The 19,680-nt window shown below is 37.8% G+C and overlaps 1 protein-coding gene across 1 annotated transcript in view; it reads right to left on the reverse strand.

The window, feature by feature from the left end:
- CA8 (carbonic anhydrase 8) overlaps positions 1-15,762 on the reverse strand; it is a 162,202-nt gene extending 146,440 nt beyond the window's left edge. Inside the window, exons 1-2 of the mRNA XM_043976306.1 lie at positions 15,316-15,762; positions 13,124-13,315 (exon numbers count right to left, since the gene is read on the reverse strand). Coding sequence (XP_043832241.1) covers positions 13,124-13,315; positions 15,316-15,421 — 298 coding nt within the window. The 5' untranslated portion in view covers positions 15,422-15,762. The remainder of the gene's footprint in view (positions 1-13,123; positions 13,316-15,315) is intronic.
- Positions 15,763-19,680: the final 3,918 nt, after the last annotated feature.

Genomic DNA, 19,680 nt, shown 5'->3' on the forward strand with positions numbered 1-19,680 from the left:
TTGCAAGAACGTAATAAATCTGTCTCTGCTTGACTTGGTGGTCTCCTCGAGTTATTTGGGTAAACTTAGGCAGTTCGCCCCCAAACATAAGGATAAGCTTGTGAAAAGCACACTTCTAGCTTAATAGCTAAACTAATCTAGTTTTGTTTTTATAGCCAGAGACTTCTTTCTAAAATAAAAAAGGTGGTGGCAGCTAGATGGCACAGTGGATAAATCACCAGCCCTGGATTCAGGAGGACCTGAGTTCAAATCTGGCCTAAGACACTTGACATTTACTACCTGTGTGACCCTGGGCAAATCATATAAAAACCTCCTTGCCCCACCAAAAAATAATAATAAAAAGGTTCTATGCTTTTGAAATAATGTGCCCATAGGCTAATTGTATATTTTATTGAATTGTAATTTAAAATTAATTTATTTATATAAATGAGTAGTCATTTTAAATATGTACTATGAAATTTACAGGTTCAAAATTTATGAAGAATTTTATTTTCCTGATGTAAAAACAACCAAATGAATGTTTGATGATATTTTTATCCTATCCAATTTATTAAACTTTCATTACATGTAGATAAGTGATATACCTAATTGGACTACCATAATAATGAGATTTTTAAAAGTAGGATATAGTGTTTCCATCCAAGTAGTAACTGGAACTTTTTTTAAAAGATTTTTTCAGTAGTAGTGTTTTCTAGTTATCCCTGCCTCTCTAAGACTTTTTAAGTTGATTTTTTAAAAATTATATTAAACTATATATTTGTCCCTACTGTTATTCTTAGTATATTGAATTAAAATTTCTTCTTTGCAGAGATCTTATGGAATCCTTGCTCTATTATTCAACATGCTATTCTTCATAAATTTGTGTCATCTGCAAATTTAATAAGCATGCCATTTTTTATTTTATCCAAAGCTCTGATAAGTTGCCATATGGAAGAGGGATTACATTTTTGCTGCTTGGCTCTGGAGGGAAAAAGCAGGTCAAGGTAAAAGTTATAGGAAGGATGATGAACAGGCAGATTTCAGAAAAACTTGGAAAGACTTACTTGAGTTGATACAGAGTGAAATGAGCAGAACCAGAACATTGTACATAGTAACAGCAGTATTACATGATGAACAACCATAAATGACAGCTCTTATGAGCAATACAAAGACCTAAGACAATTCCAATGGACTCATGATGAAAAATGCTCTCCATCTCCAGAGAAAGAACTGGGTAACATCTTATAAGCATGTTTTTTTTTTACTTTCTTCCTTCCTTCCTTCCACCCTTTCTTTCTCTTTCTTCTTAGTTTGAGTTTTCTTCTATAAAATGATTAATATGGAAATGGTTTACATGATTATACACATATAGCCTATATCTGATTGCCTACCATTTCACAGAGAGGGGAAAGGGGGAAGAGATAGAAACTGGATCTCAAAACTTGAAAAAAAATACAATGAATGTTTTTTTTTTACATGTAATTGGGGAAAAAACGAATATTATTTTTTAAGTTGTAGGGAGCAGCTAAATGGCACAATGGATAGAGCACTGGCCCTGGATTCAGGAGGACCTGAGTTCAAATCTGGCTTCAGACACTTGAAACTTACTAGCTGGGTAACCCTGGGAAAGTCACTTAACCCTCATTGCCCCATTGAAAAAAAAAAGTAATGGGTTCAATTTATTAGAGGCCTTCAAATGGAAGCAAATGGTCATTTGTCAGGGATATTGTAGGAGAGTTTCTGGTTCAGGAACAGGTTAGACTAGATTTCCTTTAAGGTTCCTTCCCAAACTGAAATTTCTCTGATAAGTGCTCAATCTCTGCTGAAATTTATCTAGCAATCAATTAATCAATCAACCAATAATCATTTATTAAGTACCTACTCTATGGCAAAATTGAAATAGTGCCTGTCCTCAAAGATTTTATATTCTAATGGGGAAGATGAAAAATACATATATAAGTATAACAAACGAGATAGAAGTATATTTTTTTTTAATTTTTGAAAGCGGGGGAGGGCAGCTAGGTGGCACAGTGGATAAAGCACCAGTCCTGGATTCAGGAGGACCTGAGTTCAAATTTGACCTCAGACACTTAACACTTACTAGCTGTGTGACCCTGGGCAAGTCACTTAACCTTCATTTCACCATCAAAAAAAATTTAAATAATAAACAAGTATATGTAATTATTCAACTCCATTCAGAACATGCATAAAATGAATATGAGGTAGATTGGGGAGGGAAGGCACTAGTAGATGCATGGAGAAGGTAAGATTTAATGTGGAATGTGGAGCTTGATCAGAGCCTTAAAAGAAACCAGGATTCCAGAAGCAGAGGTGAAGATGAAGTGCATGCACTATTACCTAAAGTTGTCTCCCTCCCTAGAGTGCTAATTACCTTCCATTTGTTCTAAAACTTTTAATGTGTCTACATTATCTAAACACTCACCTGGCATTACAAAACTCCAAAACTTGTTCCCAAACTACTTTTTCTGCCTTGTCTGCCGTTATTTATATGTGCTACACCCTAAACAAACTCAATATGTGCCACAAAGTTCCACATAGTTACATTGTTCCTCCTACCTGCAATGAAGGCCCTCCTCAATCTATCTGTTAAACATCCCTCAAGGCAATTCTTATATCTAATTCTTGGTCATTAGCACCAAGTAAAGGGCTTGGCCTTACTCTTATTTGATTTGTCCTGCCTAACCAGCAAGAAGATGAGGCAGGGAGGATAGAGAAAGAGGGGAGGGAACAAGCATTTATTAAGTTCCTACTATGTGCCAAGTACTTTATAAATATTATCTCATTTAATACTCATAACAACCCTGGGAGGCAGGTGCTAATGTGATCCCCATTTTGTTGAGGCAAACAGAGAGATATTGAATGTCTCTACCAGGGTAACAGAGCTAATCAGTGTCTGAGTTAGGTTTTGAATTTCTGTCTTCCTGAACTCTAGGCCCAACATTGTATCCACTGTGTGATGAGCTACAGAAAAAGTGACACAGAGACAAAGACAAAAAGACAGATAGAGACAGAGAGAGAAGACTCTTCCTTCTAAGGTCCCCAGAGGGTATTGAGATTGATTAGAATCATAAATTCCTCTAGATATCTCCATGCCCTCCCCCTGGAAACTATGCTTTCTCCAATCTTCACCTATCCTTTCCATTCTAAGTCTATTTTGCCTTGATGATGAAATCACCTCCTCTTCTTACACAGTCTAAGATTTAAGACCCGTTACCCGGGCTCCTAGGCTTCTGCAAATCAAGCAACCAAACCTACTTGTCGCAATATTCTCTACCATCCCAAACAAATTCACTGAATACCTCTGCACTGTGCCCTCAGATGATCCTATTCCTAATTTTCCAGTCATTGAGAGTAGAGTTGAGCTGACAATAACATCCTAAGGACAATGAAAATTACATCCTTTTGTTTGTTTTTTGGTTGGTTGATTGGTTTTAGCTGTATCCACATTCACTTCACTTACGTCAAAGTGCCAAGTCATTGGCCAAGTTTGAGCCCCTCCCCCATTAGAATGGATACTCAGGATTGCATACTTTTTTGCAATGTACAAACAAAAACTTTCTTAGCCAATAGAAATATCGCCATGTTCCCACTCTCCCCCGATAATTAGACAGGATAATTTTGCCACTCTTCTAGGCAGAATTGATAGCATGATTATTTCAACTAATATATCTTTGTATTTATTCTTCTTACTGCACTTTAACATCATGCCTTGTATCAAAGCCATATGATACAAAGTTTGTATCTTCCATAGGAGACCGTAAATTGCATAAGGGCAGACACCATATTTCTCTCTTCTTTATATCTCCCCATAGCACCTAGCAAGTGTTTAATACTTAAAAGGCATTAATAAATATTTGTGATAGAATTATAGAAAGAATTGGAAAATAACATGGTGATATCCATTTTTTTTCTCTTCTTCTTCTTCTCCTTCTTCTCCTTCTTCTCCTTCTCCTTCTCCTTCTCCTCTTCCTCCTCCTCCTCCTCCTCCTCCTCCTCCTCCTTCTTCTTCTTCTTGGCAATGAGGATTAAGTGACTTGCCCAGAGTCACACGCTAGTAATGTGTCAAGTGACTGAGGCCGGATTTGAACTCAGGTCCTCCTGAATCCAGGGCCAGTGCTTTATTCACTGCGCCACCTAGCTGCCTCATGACATCCATTTTTAAAAATCTTTGCTGTTATTGTTGTTGTTTAGTCATTTTCAGTCATATCCAACTCTTCATACCCTCATTTAGGGTTTTCTTGGCAAAGAAACTGGAGTGTTTTGCCTTCTCCAGCTTATTTTACAGATGAGAAAACTTGAGGCAACTAGAGTTAAATGACTTGCCCTGGGTAACACAGTAAGTGTATGAAGCTGAATTTGAACCCAGGTCCTCCTGACTCCAGACCCGGAACTCTATCCACTGAACCACCTAGCTGACATTTTAAAATATTACCATATACGAAATAAAAATATAATCCTACCATGCTATGTAAATTAATAGGCCAAAGTGCATCTTTTATGAAAAGGAATAAGAATGTATTTGTTGGCACTACCTTTAACTTTAAGTAAAACTGCTGAGTAACACTGTATGTCATACATTTGTGGGAAGAAAAAAAATACTGACCCTAAAATTAGTGCAGAGAATTACAAAATGCCCAGAAGTAAAAGTTTCCAATTAAGGTTTCTATAATAAGTGACAAGTAAAGGGTATAATGACCTATCCTGATTAGCACTTCCTTCTGCACAAAGAGTACATTTAAAAAATTCATTACCCTTAATTTCGTCTAATAGGCTGATGGGATATATAACCTTGAGAGAGTTTCAGTCTATCTTACTAGTTGAAAATCAAAGTACACAGACCTAAAAATCTATATTTTTATTTTTACCTTTAAGTGCCTCTTTATATCAGTGATATAAATCAATAAATAAAAACAGTGATAAAATTCAATTTCAATTTTATGTACATTTATAAATGCACAATTTCATCCTGTGGCACATGAAGAAAATTGAGATCCTTGGAGCACAGTGATTGGTGTGTGCAATAGAGAAATTAAATAGTGTACTTGTCTAAACATTTGTACTAATCAGAGTAGAGAATGGAAGCAATGACTAGAAGTAAATGGAAGTGATAGCAGCCTATACTGGTTGCATTTCTGGAGTTCTCCAAAAATATAAGATGAAACTGACAATTCAGAAAAGTCCCACAAAATGTAGATTTCTCCAAGGTCGTAAAAGTCTGGAAAGAGTAAAATAGAGGCCCATATAATTCTTCGTATTGAACGCTTCATTATTGGGACAACTTGATTGGGCCAAATGCAATACCTCCATTACATTATTTGCTTACAGATTAAGTCCTTGAGAAAGTTATAGCTTACTTAAGTACATTATTGGGGTGGAGGAAACACATCCTCCATAAGGATAACAGCTGACATTTAGGGTGGTGCCTAGATAGACCAAGGCTCTAGAGTCAAGAGAACCTGAGTTCAAATCTCACCTCAGATGCTTACGGTGTGACCCTGGGAAAGTCACTTAACCCCAATTGCTTCAAACATTCAGGGCCATCTCCAGTCATCCTGATATATATCTTGCCACTGGACCCAGATGGCTCTGGAGGAGAGAGTGAGGTTGGTGACCTTGCATAGCCCTCTCCTTCCACTTTTGGTTATTGTTTGGGGGGGGGAGTATTTGGTTTTTTGTGGGGCAATGAAGGTTAAGTGACTTGCCCAGGGTCACACAGCTAGCAAGTGTCAAGTGTCTGAGGCTGGATTTGAACTTGGGTTCTCCTGAATCCTGGGCCAGTGCTTTATCTACTGTGCCACCTAGCTGCCCTCCTCTCGCTCCACTTAAATCCAAGTCACTGAAAATCATGACATCACCCTGATGTCATGGTCCTCTTCGAGAATGCAGGACAAACAACAACAACCTAACATTTAAGAATTGTTAATTTGGTATTGATTAGGAAGTCTGAGTACAGTTCTTCTAAGTCAACCTAGTTTAAAGATAAACCTAAAAGTTTAGACATTAATAGCACACTGTTTCTTTTTTTATCCTAGAGTTCTTGGCCCAAATGCCAATTACTATCTTCTTTAGCATCAATCTACAAAATTCATGATTTTTATCTCCAAAGATGAATAATTAATACAGCTATTGAACAACTTTTCAAAGCTGGCATTAAAGATATACCCCAAAATGCATAATATTTATAAACTAGCCAATTTCACTATATCCTGTTTTGAAAAGTAGGAGCCCTAGATAAATACTGCAACTCACTGACCCTTAGTAAAATAAGGACAGGTAAACTCAGAGCCCTCCTCACCTCCCTTCCCCAGGTCCATAATTCCTTTACAGGCCTCTTTAAACACTTCTACACGAGTATTTAAACATCTTTTCTGCACTTTTGAAATGTTCTAAATGTCACATTTTGGTGCCAAATGTCCTTGAAAGGCTGCACATATCATCATTTGCTAGCAGTTTAAGCATGAGCGCAGACTCTCACAAATTTTACAAATGTCAAAATAGACACTCTGAATCATCTGTTATGTAGCCCAGTCAAGAAACAAAATAACTTGGTGAATTAAATATTCTAGTTAAAGGGAGTAATCATAGAGACCATTCAGGGACTGCTGATTTTGAAATGATTCTGCTCAAATAAATCCACGATCCACGGTAGTAGTGAAAATAACAGAATCCCTCACTGATGGTTCACAAGGCATTCCAAGGTCTATCAGTACCATTGGTCAGAGCCAAAATGAAAAATAGGAAAAGCTGGTGGCTCTTCCTTAGGGTACAAAATGCAAGCAAATAAAAAGAGAAGCAATTTTTAAAATTACTTTTTACAAAATGAGATAACAATCTTCCACTTCTTTCCTCAGAGGCTTGTTTTGGGGGAAGTCATTTATAAACATCAAAGAGCTACATAAATGTGAGGTTAATATTATGAACCATAAAAACTAGAGGGGGAAATTATTTGAAAAATAGAGAAAATGAGAAGGAACAGGCTGAAAAAAATAAATGGCCTATGTCTAAATTACCAGTTTGATGTCTCAGATGTCTCTTGAGACCATACAAGTCCCTGAAAATACGTTGGTACTTTCAACAATTTGTGATACATGTCATAGAATATTGGAATCAAGAGTCACAGAGGCTGTCTAAGCTAAGCCAGGCATGAACAAACCATTCCTTTTACAATATTCCTAAGAGGGGATGATCTCTTCTTTGCTTGTAGGCCTCCAATGAGGTGGAACCCACTACCTCCTGAAGCAAACCATTTCACTTTGAACAATTCCAAGTGTTAGTAAGTTTTTTTCTTCATAAACCTAAAGGTCTCTTTGCAACTTACATTCACTGCTCCTAATATTTCCCTCTTGAGGAAAACCAATAATTGTAACCATTTTTTCCACATACACTACTTTGAAGGCAGCTATATGTTCCCATCTAATTCTACTCTTTTCCAATCTAAATGTCCCCAAGTTTCTTTGAATGATCTCAAGGCCCTTCACCATCAAGGTTGTGCTCTGCAGATACTCTTGAAGTGACAGATGTTCTTCATCAAATGTGGTCCTAGAATTGAAAAAGTCTATCTGCAGTCTGAGAGGTACAGACCAGAGCAGGACTTTCACCTACCCAGGCCTGGGCACTGTATGTCTCCACGCAGCTGAATAGTTTTATAGTTTCACAGTAGTTTTTTTTTTTTTTTACTGTTAAGTCACACTGTTGACTCTTAATGAATTTGCAATCTATTAAAACACACTGATGTTTCCAGATACATTGATGTCTAGTCACATTTCCCACCTCTTATATTTTAAATAGATTTTTTTAAAAATCCAAATGTAAGATTTAGCATTTATGCCAATTAAACAATTTTTTAAAAATCAAATTCAATCTACTATCCTATTCTCCCCTCTCTAGGCTTTTGGAAAACCTCTTTCTCCTGGTTCTCTTCCCTGATGTTCAACCTCTCCTACTTTTTTGATGGTTCTCCATTCAAATCATGCCCCCAACAGTGAAGATACACCCAAAGCTCCTTCCCAAGCCCTATTCTCTTTTTTTGTTTTGTTTTATTTTGTCCTCTGCAGAGCAATGAGGTTAAGTGACTTGCCCAGGGTCACACAGCTAGTGTCAAGTGTCTGAGGCCAGATTTGAACTCGGGTCTTCCTGAATCCAAGGCTGGTGCTTTATCCACTGTGCCACCTAGCTGCCTCCCCCCCTAACCCCAAGCCCTATTCTCTTTCCATTCTATACTATTTCACTTGATGATCAAGTTTCATGAGGTCAGTTATCATCTGTATGCAGTTCATTCCCAGATCTACTTATCTAGCTTTAGTTTCTCTTCTGAGCCCTCAGATTCAAGTCATTCTATGCCAGGATTCCTTTTCTCTTTCAAAAATTCTAAGACAGAACTGTCAGTAACCCACCAAGGTTCTCCTCAGGTCATTACCGGTTCTTAATTAATTCATTGGTGAGGCAATGAGGGTTAAATGACTTGCCCAGGGTCACACAGCTAGTAAGTGTCAAGTGTTTGAGGTCAAATTTGAACTCAGGTCCTCCTGAATCTAGGGCCAGTGCTTTATCCACTCACTTTATATTTTCATGGGTTTTTTCTTTTGGTCTGTTTTTACTTTCACAACATAACTAATATAGAAATATGTTTTACATGACTGCACATATATAACCTATATTGAATTGCTTATCATCTTAGGGAAGGGGAAAGCAAGGGAGGGAAGGTGAAAATTTGAAACTCAAAATTTTAAAATAAATGTTAAAATGTGTCACTAAATGTAATTGTAAAAAATAAAATACTGTAAAAATAAAAATTAAATAAGAATGTTTTAAATAAATATTTTTCCTACTAACATTTATTTCCTCTCCCATGAAAAAAGAAAAACAAAAACCTGTGAGCAATTTATTCTATAATAACATTGTAAAAATGAACCACTCTGAAAGACTTAAGAATTTAATCAACAGGGGGCAGCTAGGTGGTGCAGTGGATAAAACATTGGCCCTAGATTCAGGAGGACCTGAGTTCAAATCCAGCCTCAGACACTTGACACTTACTACCTGTGTGACCCCAGCCAAGTCACTTAACCCTCACTGCCCTGCAAAAAATATATAATAATAACCATTTAATCAATACAGTAACCAATATTATAACAACTTCAAATACCAGAAGAAACTTATCCTCCTCAAGATGTTTTCCAGTTTATCAATACTATCCATACACTAATTTTTCTCTTTTGTTGTTCAATCATGTTTGAATGCCCATGGGGTTTTCTTGGCAAAGATACTAGAGTGACTTGTCATTTCTTTCTCCAATATTTCCACATTCTACAGATGAAGAACTGAAGCAAATGGGGGTTAAGTGAGTTTTCCAGGGTCATGCAGCTGTCTGAAGCTAGATTTTAATTCAGATTTCCTTGACTCTAGGCCATGTTCTATCCACTGTTCCACCTAGCTGCCCTTAATTCTTCTCTACTCCAGGATAAATATCTCCAGATCATTCAGGACGAACTCAAAGAACATGAATGTGATGTCCTTTTTCATCCTAGTTGCTCTCCTCTAGACCCCCTATAGTTTATCAATATTCTTCCTAAAATGTGGTGCTCAGCACTATGCATAATACTCCCCATCTGATATGGCAGAGCAGAGTACAATAGGTTGAGAGGTAGTGTGGCGTAAAGGAAAGAGCAATTGATTTAAAGTCAAAGGACTTGAGTTGAAATTCCACCTCTGCCATTTATTCTATGTATTACCTTGGGTAAGTCATTTGACCCTCACTGGGCATCAGTTTCTTCACCTGTAAAATATGAGTTTGACTATATGGCCTCTAAGGTCTCATCTAGCTCTAAATCTACAACATTATGGTCCTATAAGCATCACCTTTACACCTAGCCATCTCTGTCCAGCCACCCTGATACTGTACCATAGGCCTAGAGAGCATTTTGTTGTTGTTGTTGTTGCTGAGTTGTATCCAAGATTTTATGACCACATTTGGGGATTTCTTGGCAAAGAGTCTAAAGTGGTTTGCCATTTCCTTCTCCAGCTCATTTTACAGATGAGGAAACTGAGGCAAGGATGGTTAAGCCAATTGCCCAGGGTCACAAAGCTACTAAGTATCTGAGTTTGGATTTGACCTCAGGAAGATGAGTCTTCCTGATTCCAGGCCCTGGTTCAAACACTGTGCCACCCAGTCCCTAGAGAATTTCACCCTTTCAGCTCCCCAGTTCCTTCCACCTCTTACCCCAAATTATGATTGATCAGTGCCTCATGTGGCTCACTCTAGCTAGACAGCACCAGTAATGCTTCCTCTTAAGACCTAAGCCATCCTCTCCCCTCCCCAATTGTCTTTCTTCCAGACATATATCCTCAGTTTCCCGTTCCCTTTCACCCCACACCCCACAGCATAAAGTAAAATTTCTTTCCTTGGCAGTGGAAGAACTTTATGATCTTCAATGTAGCAGGTTTTTTAATACTGTTTTGCATCTATTTTCTAATAATTTCAACTGTGCAATCTTGCTATTCACTACCACACTACCATTACCTCCAAGGGCTTATAAACTCCCTGAAGGTAAGCACGTTGTTAAATGATTTTCAGGGGATGGGAGATGGGGGAAGACATATCTTTTTTATTTAGTATAGACGAATAGCACTTAACAAACACATGTTGGATCAAACTGGCCATGAAGGCATAATTTGGGGGGGCCTAGAGGTCAGCTTCCTGAGTTCAAATATGACCTCAGACACTTGCTGGCTATGTGACCCTGGACAAGTCACTTAACCCTGTTTGCCTCAGTTTCCTCATCTATAAAAAAAATGGAAAAGGAAATGGCAAACTACACCAGTTTCTTTGCCAAGAAAACTTCAAATAAAGTCACAGTCAGGCACAATAGAAACAAATGAAAAACAACAAAAAGTCATAACTTTAGAAACAGAAGAATTCATGGATCCCTGTCAATTCACAACCTTTATTCCAGTAATTTAGCAGTATATCAGCATTTAAAACATATTCAAGTTATTTTTTCTTTCTTAAAGCACATCTTCCACACACAAAAAATGGCATCCAATCCCATTCCAATAAACTTGAAATGCCTATTCATGTCACGTGTCACAGTCAAAATAACCTGGATTATAGATTGAGTTCAAAATTACATTTGAGATATGAGCAAGGTAATCAAACAGGATCTTTTGTTTATCAAGCACAAAAATCCATATTATATTGGATATAATGCATGTACCTTGACCAAACTTGGACAAGAATAAAAGAAAACATGAATCTACAATTCCCTGATGGAATATTAATTCTAGATTAAGGTTCAAAACCATCCATAATTAATGACTAGTCTATAGTTAGAAATCAATGCTTAAACTGGGTAATGATAAATGTAAGGAATCTGTAGTTTGAAATATCACAGGTATTGATTCTGAATTCATTTAAACACATTTAGGCACTGCTTGTCAGGCACCTTATGTAATTCAAATATATTATAATTTTCCAACCTTCCCCAAGTGCTTTCCAGGAAAGGTCGGCTTGTTTTTTTATTGGAGTGTGTGTTTTACAACTTTTCTTAGTATACTAAGCAAGAAAGACATGGTGTTGAATGGTAAATGGAGAACCACACTCAAAGGCAGAAAGATGTGGCTCCAAGTCCCATCTCTGACACTTAATGACTGTGTGACCCCTGTATATACAGGTCACAAACTCACCATGCACCAGAAACTGTCCTAGCATTATAATATTAACTATGGGAACCTGGAGAGATTACTCAACTTTCTCAGTAGCCCAAAGCAACTCTCAAGGGAATTATAAATTGAAGAGCCACAATTGATCTGTATTAGTAGAGGGACTTTCCTCCCTGGGAATTCTCTATCCCCATGAAATCACAGGTCTCAACTAAAAAATTCAATCGACTAAGAGAAATATTTTGACCAATTATCAAGTCACAGGATCATGGGATTATAACATTGAGAGATAGAAGGAACTTTATAGAAAATATAGGAAAACTTCTTTATTTCATACATGAATAGATCAGGGTCCAAGTAGGCAAAGTTAAAGAACTTCTGGGATCATCTAGTCAATCCTGTCCATTTTACACAGGAGGACAGTTAACTTAACCTTCCCGTGTAACATGGAAGATTTTGTAACTGTTGTTCTGTCGTGTCTGACTCTTCGTGATCCCATTTGGGGTGTTCTGGGCAAAGATACTAGAGTGGTTTGCCATTTCTTTCTCCAGCTCATTTTACAGATGAAGAAAGAAACTGAGGCAAACAGTGTTAAGTGACTTGACCAGGGTCACACAGCAAGTAAGTATCTGAGGCTGCATTTGAACTCAAGGAAGAGGAGTCTTCTGATTCCAGGTCTGGCATTCTATCCACTGTGCCACCTAGCTGCCCTAACACTGAAGATATATTATGGCAATTTCCTAACAAAATTAGCCTGGTGAAATAATTCAGGGTAATGTATGGTTTTTGTAAACCTTTCCTGATAACCTACAATTTCCTGAACTATAGTTCAAAGGCTGTAGCCTTTGCCATATATATTGAATAAGGTTGACCCACCCCATGGAAATGCTTTATCACACAGCACAGAACACCCTACCTGACATCATCCTGAATGTGCTATAGTAGAAAGATGCTGGACTGAGCTGGATTCAAATTTTAGATCTACTACGTATTCCTTGTGCAACTTTAGGCAAGTTACTCAACCTCTTTTTGTGCCTCAGGTTCCTTCCTCTCTTTAAAGGAGGGAATTGAACTATAGGGCCTCTAAGGTACCTCCCCACTCTAAACCTATCATCAGATAATCTTATGATTCCTATGACCCTCTTTAAAAAGATTCCAGAGAGAGAGAGAGAGAGATATGGATATATGTACATATTTGTATGTATATATCTATATGTGTATACACATGCACACATTCAACCTTGTATAAATAAGTCTTTGACAAAACTTTACAAGTGGGGTGGGGGAGGGGAAAAGGAAATATAATGCATAAGATAAATTAGTATATTACTATTAAATATAGAAATTTTACTTTATCTGCCTCCTTATTCTCATAGAAGTTTTTCAGTTAATATTTTGTAGGTCACAATAACAACAATTTGGTTCATTGGAGGATGAGAACAGAGGAAATGGAATTTTTTTTAAATACCTGATTTTGATTTAAGAACAATCTGAATTGTATGTCCATCATTAGTGACTTCACAATCACGACACACCACGTAATTTGGAGAGAGACGAATATCCAGCAGTGAGGGATCATATCTGGCTTCTCTTGAATTCAAGTTGATAGGAGACTGATATTCTCCATTAGCATCAGGAAATACCAAGCCCCACTCAACCCCTAAGAACAAAATAAATTATAATCAAGTTGAAATAAAGTGGTCCTTTTTTGTAGGTTATACACATAAAAAGTGTGAAACAAAAATCAAAGTTATGTTTTCTGTTTATGACCCTGATACTTCTATCATTCAACTACATCTTGTTTTAAGGACAATTTCATGACCATGAAACTAAGGAGGTAAAGAAAAGATAAATATATTTCATTAGATTTTGAAGCAAATGTTTGACTTTCTGAAAAATCTATAGTACAAAGATTCCATGTTAACCTAAACCACTCATTTTGAAACCAAAAAGCCATATTTAATTGATTTATAGCACAATACTTTTATTTTTACCATGTAGATATAATTATGTGATTTGTGACATGAATCAGGGAAAATTATCTTAAAATGACAAGAAAAACTAAAATACCACAAACTTACTGGTAATAGCAATAATGTTCAATGAAGGACAAATATATTGACAGCTGTGTTGCTAAAAAAAAAAAAACTTGTGAAGATAAATGAAAAATGATAACTGATATTAGTGAGCTTAAATATAATGCAGATATGTATATATGGTATCCATGTGTAGGAATGTGAAAAAATTCACACACAAATTTCTTATATGCTTTTTTAAAACTTACATAATTATACATTTTAAGGGTGTGAATATAAGCATATCATTACTCATTCAAAATTATATTTGAAGCCCTAAATATATATAGAAAAAATTTAGGATGCTAAATTCTCAGAAAGTCTTCCTGTATTTCAGAAAGATGATTGTACTCATAATTCACCACTCATTCACATAAGTAAACTTAGAAATGTGAAATTTCACTAATGTAACATATACAAAATTTCTAGTAAAAGATGCTCTACAACTATTTTGAATAACTGAAAGACATTAATGTTGTTAGATTCCTGCTTGTTTTTACGGTCCTAACTTTTAAAGGGATGTAAATCAGCAACTTATATTTGCAAAGTCATCTGGTGCAGTGAGTGGTTAAGTGACTTGCCTTGGGACATACAGGCTGAATGAATGAAAGACTCCCTGGCCAGTTCGGCTCTTTATCCATGATGCCACAGTGGCTCTCAAATCAAGATGATTGATCTACATTAAAGACTTTGGTGAAACAGGGCTCTATCAATATTATGTATCATTAGACATCCCTTATCAGCTACACTTTCTTCTACTTCAAGCAGAAACTTGAGAACTTAGTTCAAAAGAATAGCAGATGATGATGTAAATTAGGCTAACTACAGAATGTGTCTGTGAGCCTTCCTAGATAGATAGATAGATAGATGGATAGATGGATAGATAGATAGATAGATAGATAGATAGATAGATAGATAGATAGATAGATAGATAGATAGATAGATAGATAGAAGTTTACACTGTGATAATGGGAGGGTGTGGGGAAGCATAGCCAAATAATGAAATACCAGTTTTTTGAGGTACAGAAGGGGAGAATTCAGGAAATCAGAAGGGGAAAACATAAAAGGCTCTTCTCGCAAGTGGAGAAGCTATTCTACCCTCAACAAGTAGTCAAAAATTACATTAAGTCGCAGCTACGATGAAATTCAGGCCACAGGTTGGAGGTGGGTCCCAGCTGGGAAGAGAGCAGGGACTCCGGGGAGGAGCTAGGAGCAGCCCAGGAGACTGGAGCCCTCAGGGCCTTCCCCCAGTGTCCTAGGGCAGGGTCTCCACACCGGCTCAGCTCCCAGCTCAGAGCAAGCAAGTGAGAGAACTAGTGAGCAGAGCTGAGCTTGCTGCCCCCCTGCGCTCCCCACCTTGCCTCGCCCGTACCCTTCAGTCCCCCACTAGGCACTGCGGGGCTGCCCAGTGCCTGCTCTCTTCGCCATTACCACCGGCCCAAACGACCCCCACCCAGCTCGCCTATCTAACTGACCCCAAGCACACACGGAGGGCGAACACGGCCCGACATCCATAGCCCGGACATTTACCAGGAAATTTGTTCCCAGCCTCGATAACCCAACTCTGTGAGGGGTTTTCTATTACCTTCCTCGTAACCCCACTCCACTCCCTCCTCCTCCTCTTCCTCTTCATCATCTTCCTCCTTCCCCGTGTACGGTTCAGAATCTTCAATGAAGCTCAAGTCAGCCATGGGCAGCTTGTCCGTACTTTCCTCTCTCCTGAGTGACGGTCCCGACTTTCTAGAAAGCCTGTTGTTCTCTGACGACCAGTGAAGCAGTAGGAACTTCCCAGCTCTGAATTTGTGTGTGCGTGTGTGTGTGTGTGTGTGTGTGTGTGTGTGTGTGTCCCCTTGCGTTTGAGTTCTCCCGAGTGTGTGTGCGCGTTCGTGTGTATGTGTGTAGCTGCAAGAGCTAGAGGTTTGTTTTCCGAATGTGAGAGTGTGTGTCTAAAGTCCTACTTTATATAACTTACAACCATAAACCTAGACAAGAGAAACAGTGAAAAGTACTAATTCATTGGGGGTGGAGCATGTATTACAAAAGAGGTAAGTCTTAATAAGTCTCTTTGCCCTGGGAGTGGAAAGATTATCAGGAAACATCCCAAGGGGGTGATAGTACTGTACTGACTGAAATGAAAGAACACTCTAATGCTTGGTATTTTTTTTCCTTCTTCTTTTTATTAGAATTTTTCCTCCACCCTAAAGATTCCTGGCTCACTCCTACACACACACACACACACACACACACACACACACACACACACACACCTCACATAACAATTAAACTTCTGTCCAACCTTGAGAATAGCTAGCAGGTGCTGTAGCACCTCAGTTGAGTTATGAATAGGTCCTTAATAAATGTTTACTAACTAGAGGAATACCAATCATAGAATAATAGATCTTGAACTGAAAGAGACTCAGGAGTCACCTAGTCCTCGGTTATAGAGACAGTAAACTCAGCAAGTTGAGATGGCTTGCCCAAGGTAACACAAGTAACAGAATCAGAATCTGAACCCAGTTCCTGTGACTCAAGAACGGGACTCTCTCTCTCTCTCTCTCTCTCTCTCTCTCTCTCTCTCTCTCTCTCTCTCTCTCTCTCCCCTTCCCTATACCATGCTGCCTCCTACTTCTCAGAAATAACCCCTGAAGAGGAACGGTAGGAGGGAATAAATGAATAGTCTAACATATTAGAAAAAGTTTTGAACCTTTCCTGGGCACTGCAAAGAAATATAATATGGTTAGCCTCAGACACTCACTACAAGCCCCATGCCATTTAGGAGAGGACAGTGAAACAAGAGAGCTTTGTAACTGCATAAAAGGCAGTTTGCACATAGAAGGCATTTTAAAATATTTGTTGAATTGTTTCCCACTTCAGGATTTTTATTACCTGGTGGTACATTTTTATAAGCACAGGAGAAATTTTGGAAACAAAGTGTATCCAAGGGATTTATGAATTATTAAAACAGTTTAGTGACTTAAAAAAATAAATTAAATTAAAATGGAAAAGAGGTCATTATTTAGGGAAATGTTCTTCATGGAAAACCCTGGTGCAAAAGACATAAGTAATAAAATTATATTTCATTTTATTCTCAGAGGCTGTGACTGTGCTTACAGTCAGGATTTGCTGTGTACACAACTCCACAATCACCTAGAGCAATCATGTAAATAATGAAATGTACACATTGCATAACAAACAGGAACTTTCATGTTCCAATGCGGTCACATTATTACCTCTTAAAATCTGCTTCCTAGGCCAGCATTAATGACTTCAGGCCCCTTCTTTCCCCCTTAAGGGCCCTATTTAACAATCCTTATTCTGGCTAGCTATACTTTCATAATGGGGTGTGCAGGAACAACAAACTCAAATTTCCCTTGGTATGAATTTTAGTGGTCTCATATAAAAAACTGAGTATCTTTATGAACTCTTAAGTTTTGATTATTCAGAATTTGGCTTGTGGGGTTTCTGCCTCCATATTATCTTCTACTACACCCTTCAGGGTCACTTAATTAGCTATTAGGAAATTCTTTAGTGAATGAGTAAGAGAGAGAGGAAGCAAAATCCAAACCAGTCTATTCTGCCACTTTTTACATGTTCTAGGCAAAGTGTTAATAAAATAGATGACTATTACCAACTGACTTTAGACTTGGGTTTCAGAAATCCATCCCTTCAGCAGTCCCTTTCTCACCTTCACAATGAGTTAGAAGTTAACCACAGAACTCAAAAGGTTGAACAGCAGAAATATATCTGGGGCAGAAAGTCCAAGTTCTTACTATGGGTTTTTAATAGCTTTGTACATTCTCTGAACTTTGGTTTCTTATAATCTGACTGTAACAATACAAGTCTACCTAATAAGGTGGTATCTGTAAAGATATCTGTAAAGAATTTTGCAGATATAAAATACAAGCTAATAATTTGTCTCAGATTCCATAAACAGCAAGTTTCATTTCAATTGTGTTGAATTTTATAGAGCTAGGAACTGAACCTGAAATTTTATTGGTGTAAGGACCAAGTTGTCAAACTCCCAGCCAGATGCAGCCTGGTAAAAACAGCTGGCAAAACACCTGGAAGAATCAGATTAAAAGGTAATGGAGAGAAGTTTAACAAAATTAATAAGAATATAATAGAACATAGATAATGTTGATTGGTGGGTTTCTGAGTTCATATGTGACCTTCAGGAATCTAATTCTTTTTTAATCAGATGCTATTGGTATAGGAAACTCCGAGATGAGGAAATCCTCTCTACAAAGTCAGGTTAGCACCTCTCTACATCTTAACAGTCTTAAAGAATTGCAGGAGGCAATGAGAGGTTAAGTGACTTACCTAGGGTCATGAAGTCCAGCAAGCTTTTATTTATAACATTTGTTAAACACCTCACCATAGAGAATGTGGACATTCACACTGATGCTGTTAAGAGGACAAACACTTAAGTGGTTTCCCATTACTTCCAGTTTAAAATTGAAAACTCTCTGATGGTTTTTAAAGGCCTTCATAACCTGGCCTCTTTTTGCCTCTCTAATCATCTTACAATTTACTCTTATCCTCTTACCCCTTGGTCTAGTAACACTGACCCCTTTGCTGTCCTCCAACCAAACACTCCATCTCCTGACACCAATCATTTTCACTGGTTGTCCCCAATAATTCCTTCCTGGAATTAATCTCTATCTCCCATCTTCTTTGGCTTCCTTCAATTCCTAGCTAAAACCCTCTTTTCTACAAGAAGTCTTTCTAACCCCCTTAATGTTAGTGCCTTCTTTCTGCTGATTATTCATACACCTACATGCATGCATGCATGCACACATATATTTATCCTTTAGATATTTTGTTTGTACATAGTTTTTTGTGTGTCTCCACTCTTAAATGTGAGTTCTTTGAGAGTTAGTACTTTTTTGCCTTTCTTCATATCTGTAGCCTTAACACAGTGCCTGGAACATAGTAGGTGCTTAATAAATGCTTGTAGACTTGACAAAAGGCAAACCCTCACTAGACCTTAGTGATAGTGTCCCAGGATAAACTGGTTACCTTGCAACCACTTTTTAGAACTTTTATAGCACATGGGTTTCTGTGACAGAGGCTACCTTCAAAGTGATTTGGTTGTCTAGGAGTCAGCTTAAAAAGTCTTTTGTTGTTGTTCAGTTATTTCAGTTGTGTCTGACTGTTTGGGGTTCTCTTGGGTACTAGAGTGGTTTCCCATTTCCTTCTCCAGCTCATTTTATAGATGAGGAAACCGAGGCAAACACTCAAGTGACTTGCCCAGGGTCACACAGCTAGTAAGTGTGTGAGGCCAGATTTGAACTCAACAAAAGGGAAACTTCTTGACTCCAGGCTCAGCTCTCTATCCACTGATCCAATTGTTAAATTTTCCATGTGAGCATTTCTGCCTCAGAAATTGGCAAAAGGATGCAAACCAGGCCTTGGGATACTGTGTTGTGTAGACTTAAGAAATTACTGGAAAATGTTAATAGTGCACATTTTACTTAAAACTGGGTTGTAGGTGCAGGTTCCTCTTTTTTTCAGACAGCCAGTTGTTAAATCTTTACCAGTACATTCTCTGGCTAGGGGTCTTAGGAGGATTGACATTTGTCAGAGAAGTTACTTTCTTTGTGCAAGTCTATAAAAAAGAGAGTGAGTCCTCCATTCTTCATTCTTTTTTTTTTTACTTTTTCTCCTTTACTTTTGTGCCTTTTTTTCAGGGTGGAGCAGAGGGAAAGAGAACTTTTCTCATACCCATCCTTAGGAATTGTCCATTAGATTATGAATGATGAGATCAATCAGGAATGTCTTTTGCCTCTTTTTGTTTCCCCAGTGCCTAGCACAGTGCTTGGCAAACAGTAGGTGTTTAATAAATGTTAACTGATTGATTAATGGCTGATTTTTATCAGAAGCATATAATGGAGAGGTCGGTCAGTCCCTGAGATGGCGCATTGAAGATCTAGGTTCCCAGGGTGAAAAA

Source organism: Dromiciops gliroides, chromosome 1 (genome assembly GCF_019393635.1).
Source record: "Dromiciops gliroides isolate mDroGli1 chromosome 1, mDroGli1.pri, whole genome shotgun sequence".
NCBI lineage: Eukaryota > Metazoa > Chordata > Mammalia > Microbiotheria > Microbiotheriidae > Dromiciops > Dromiciops gliroides.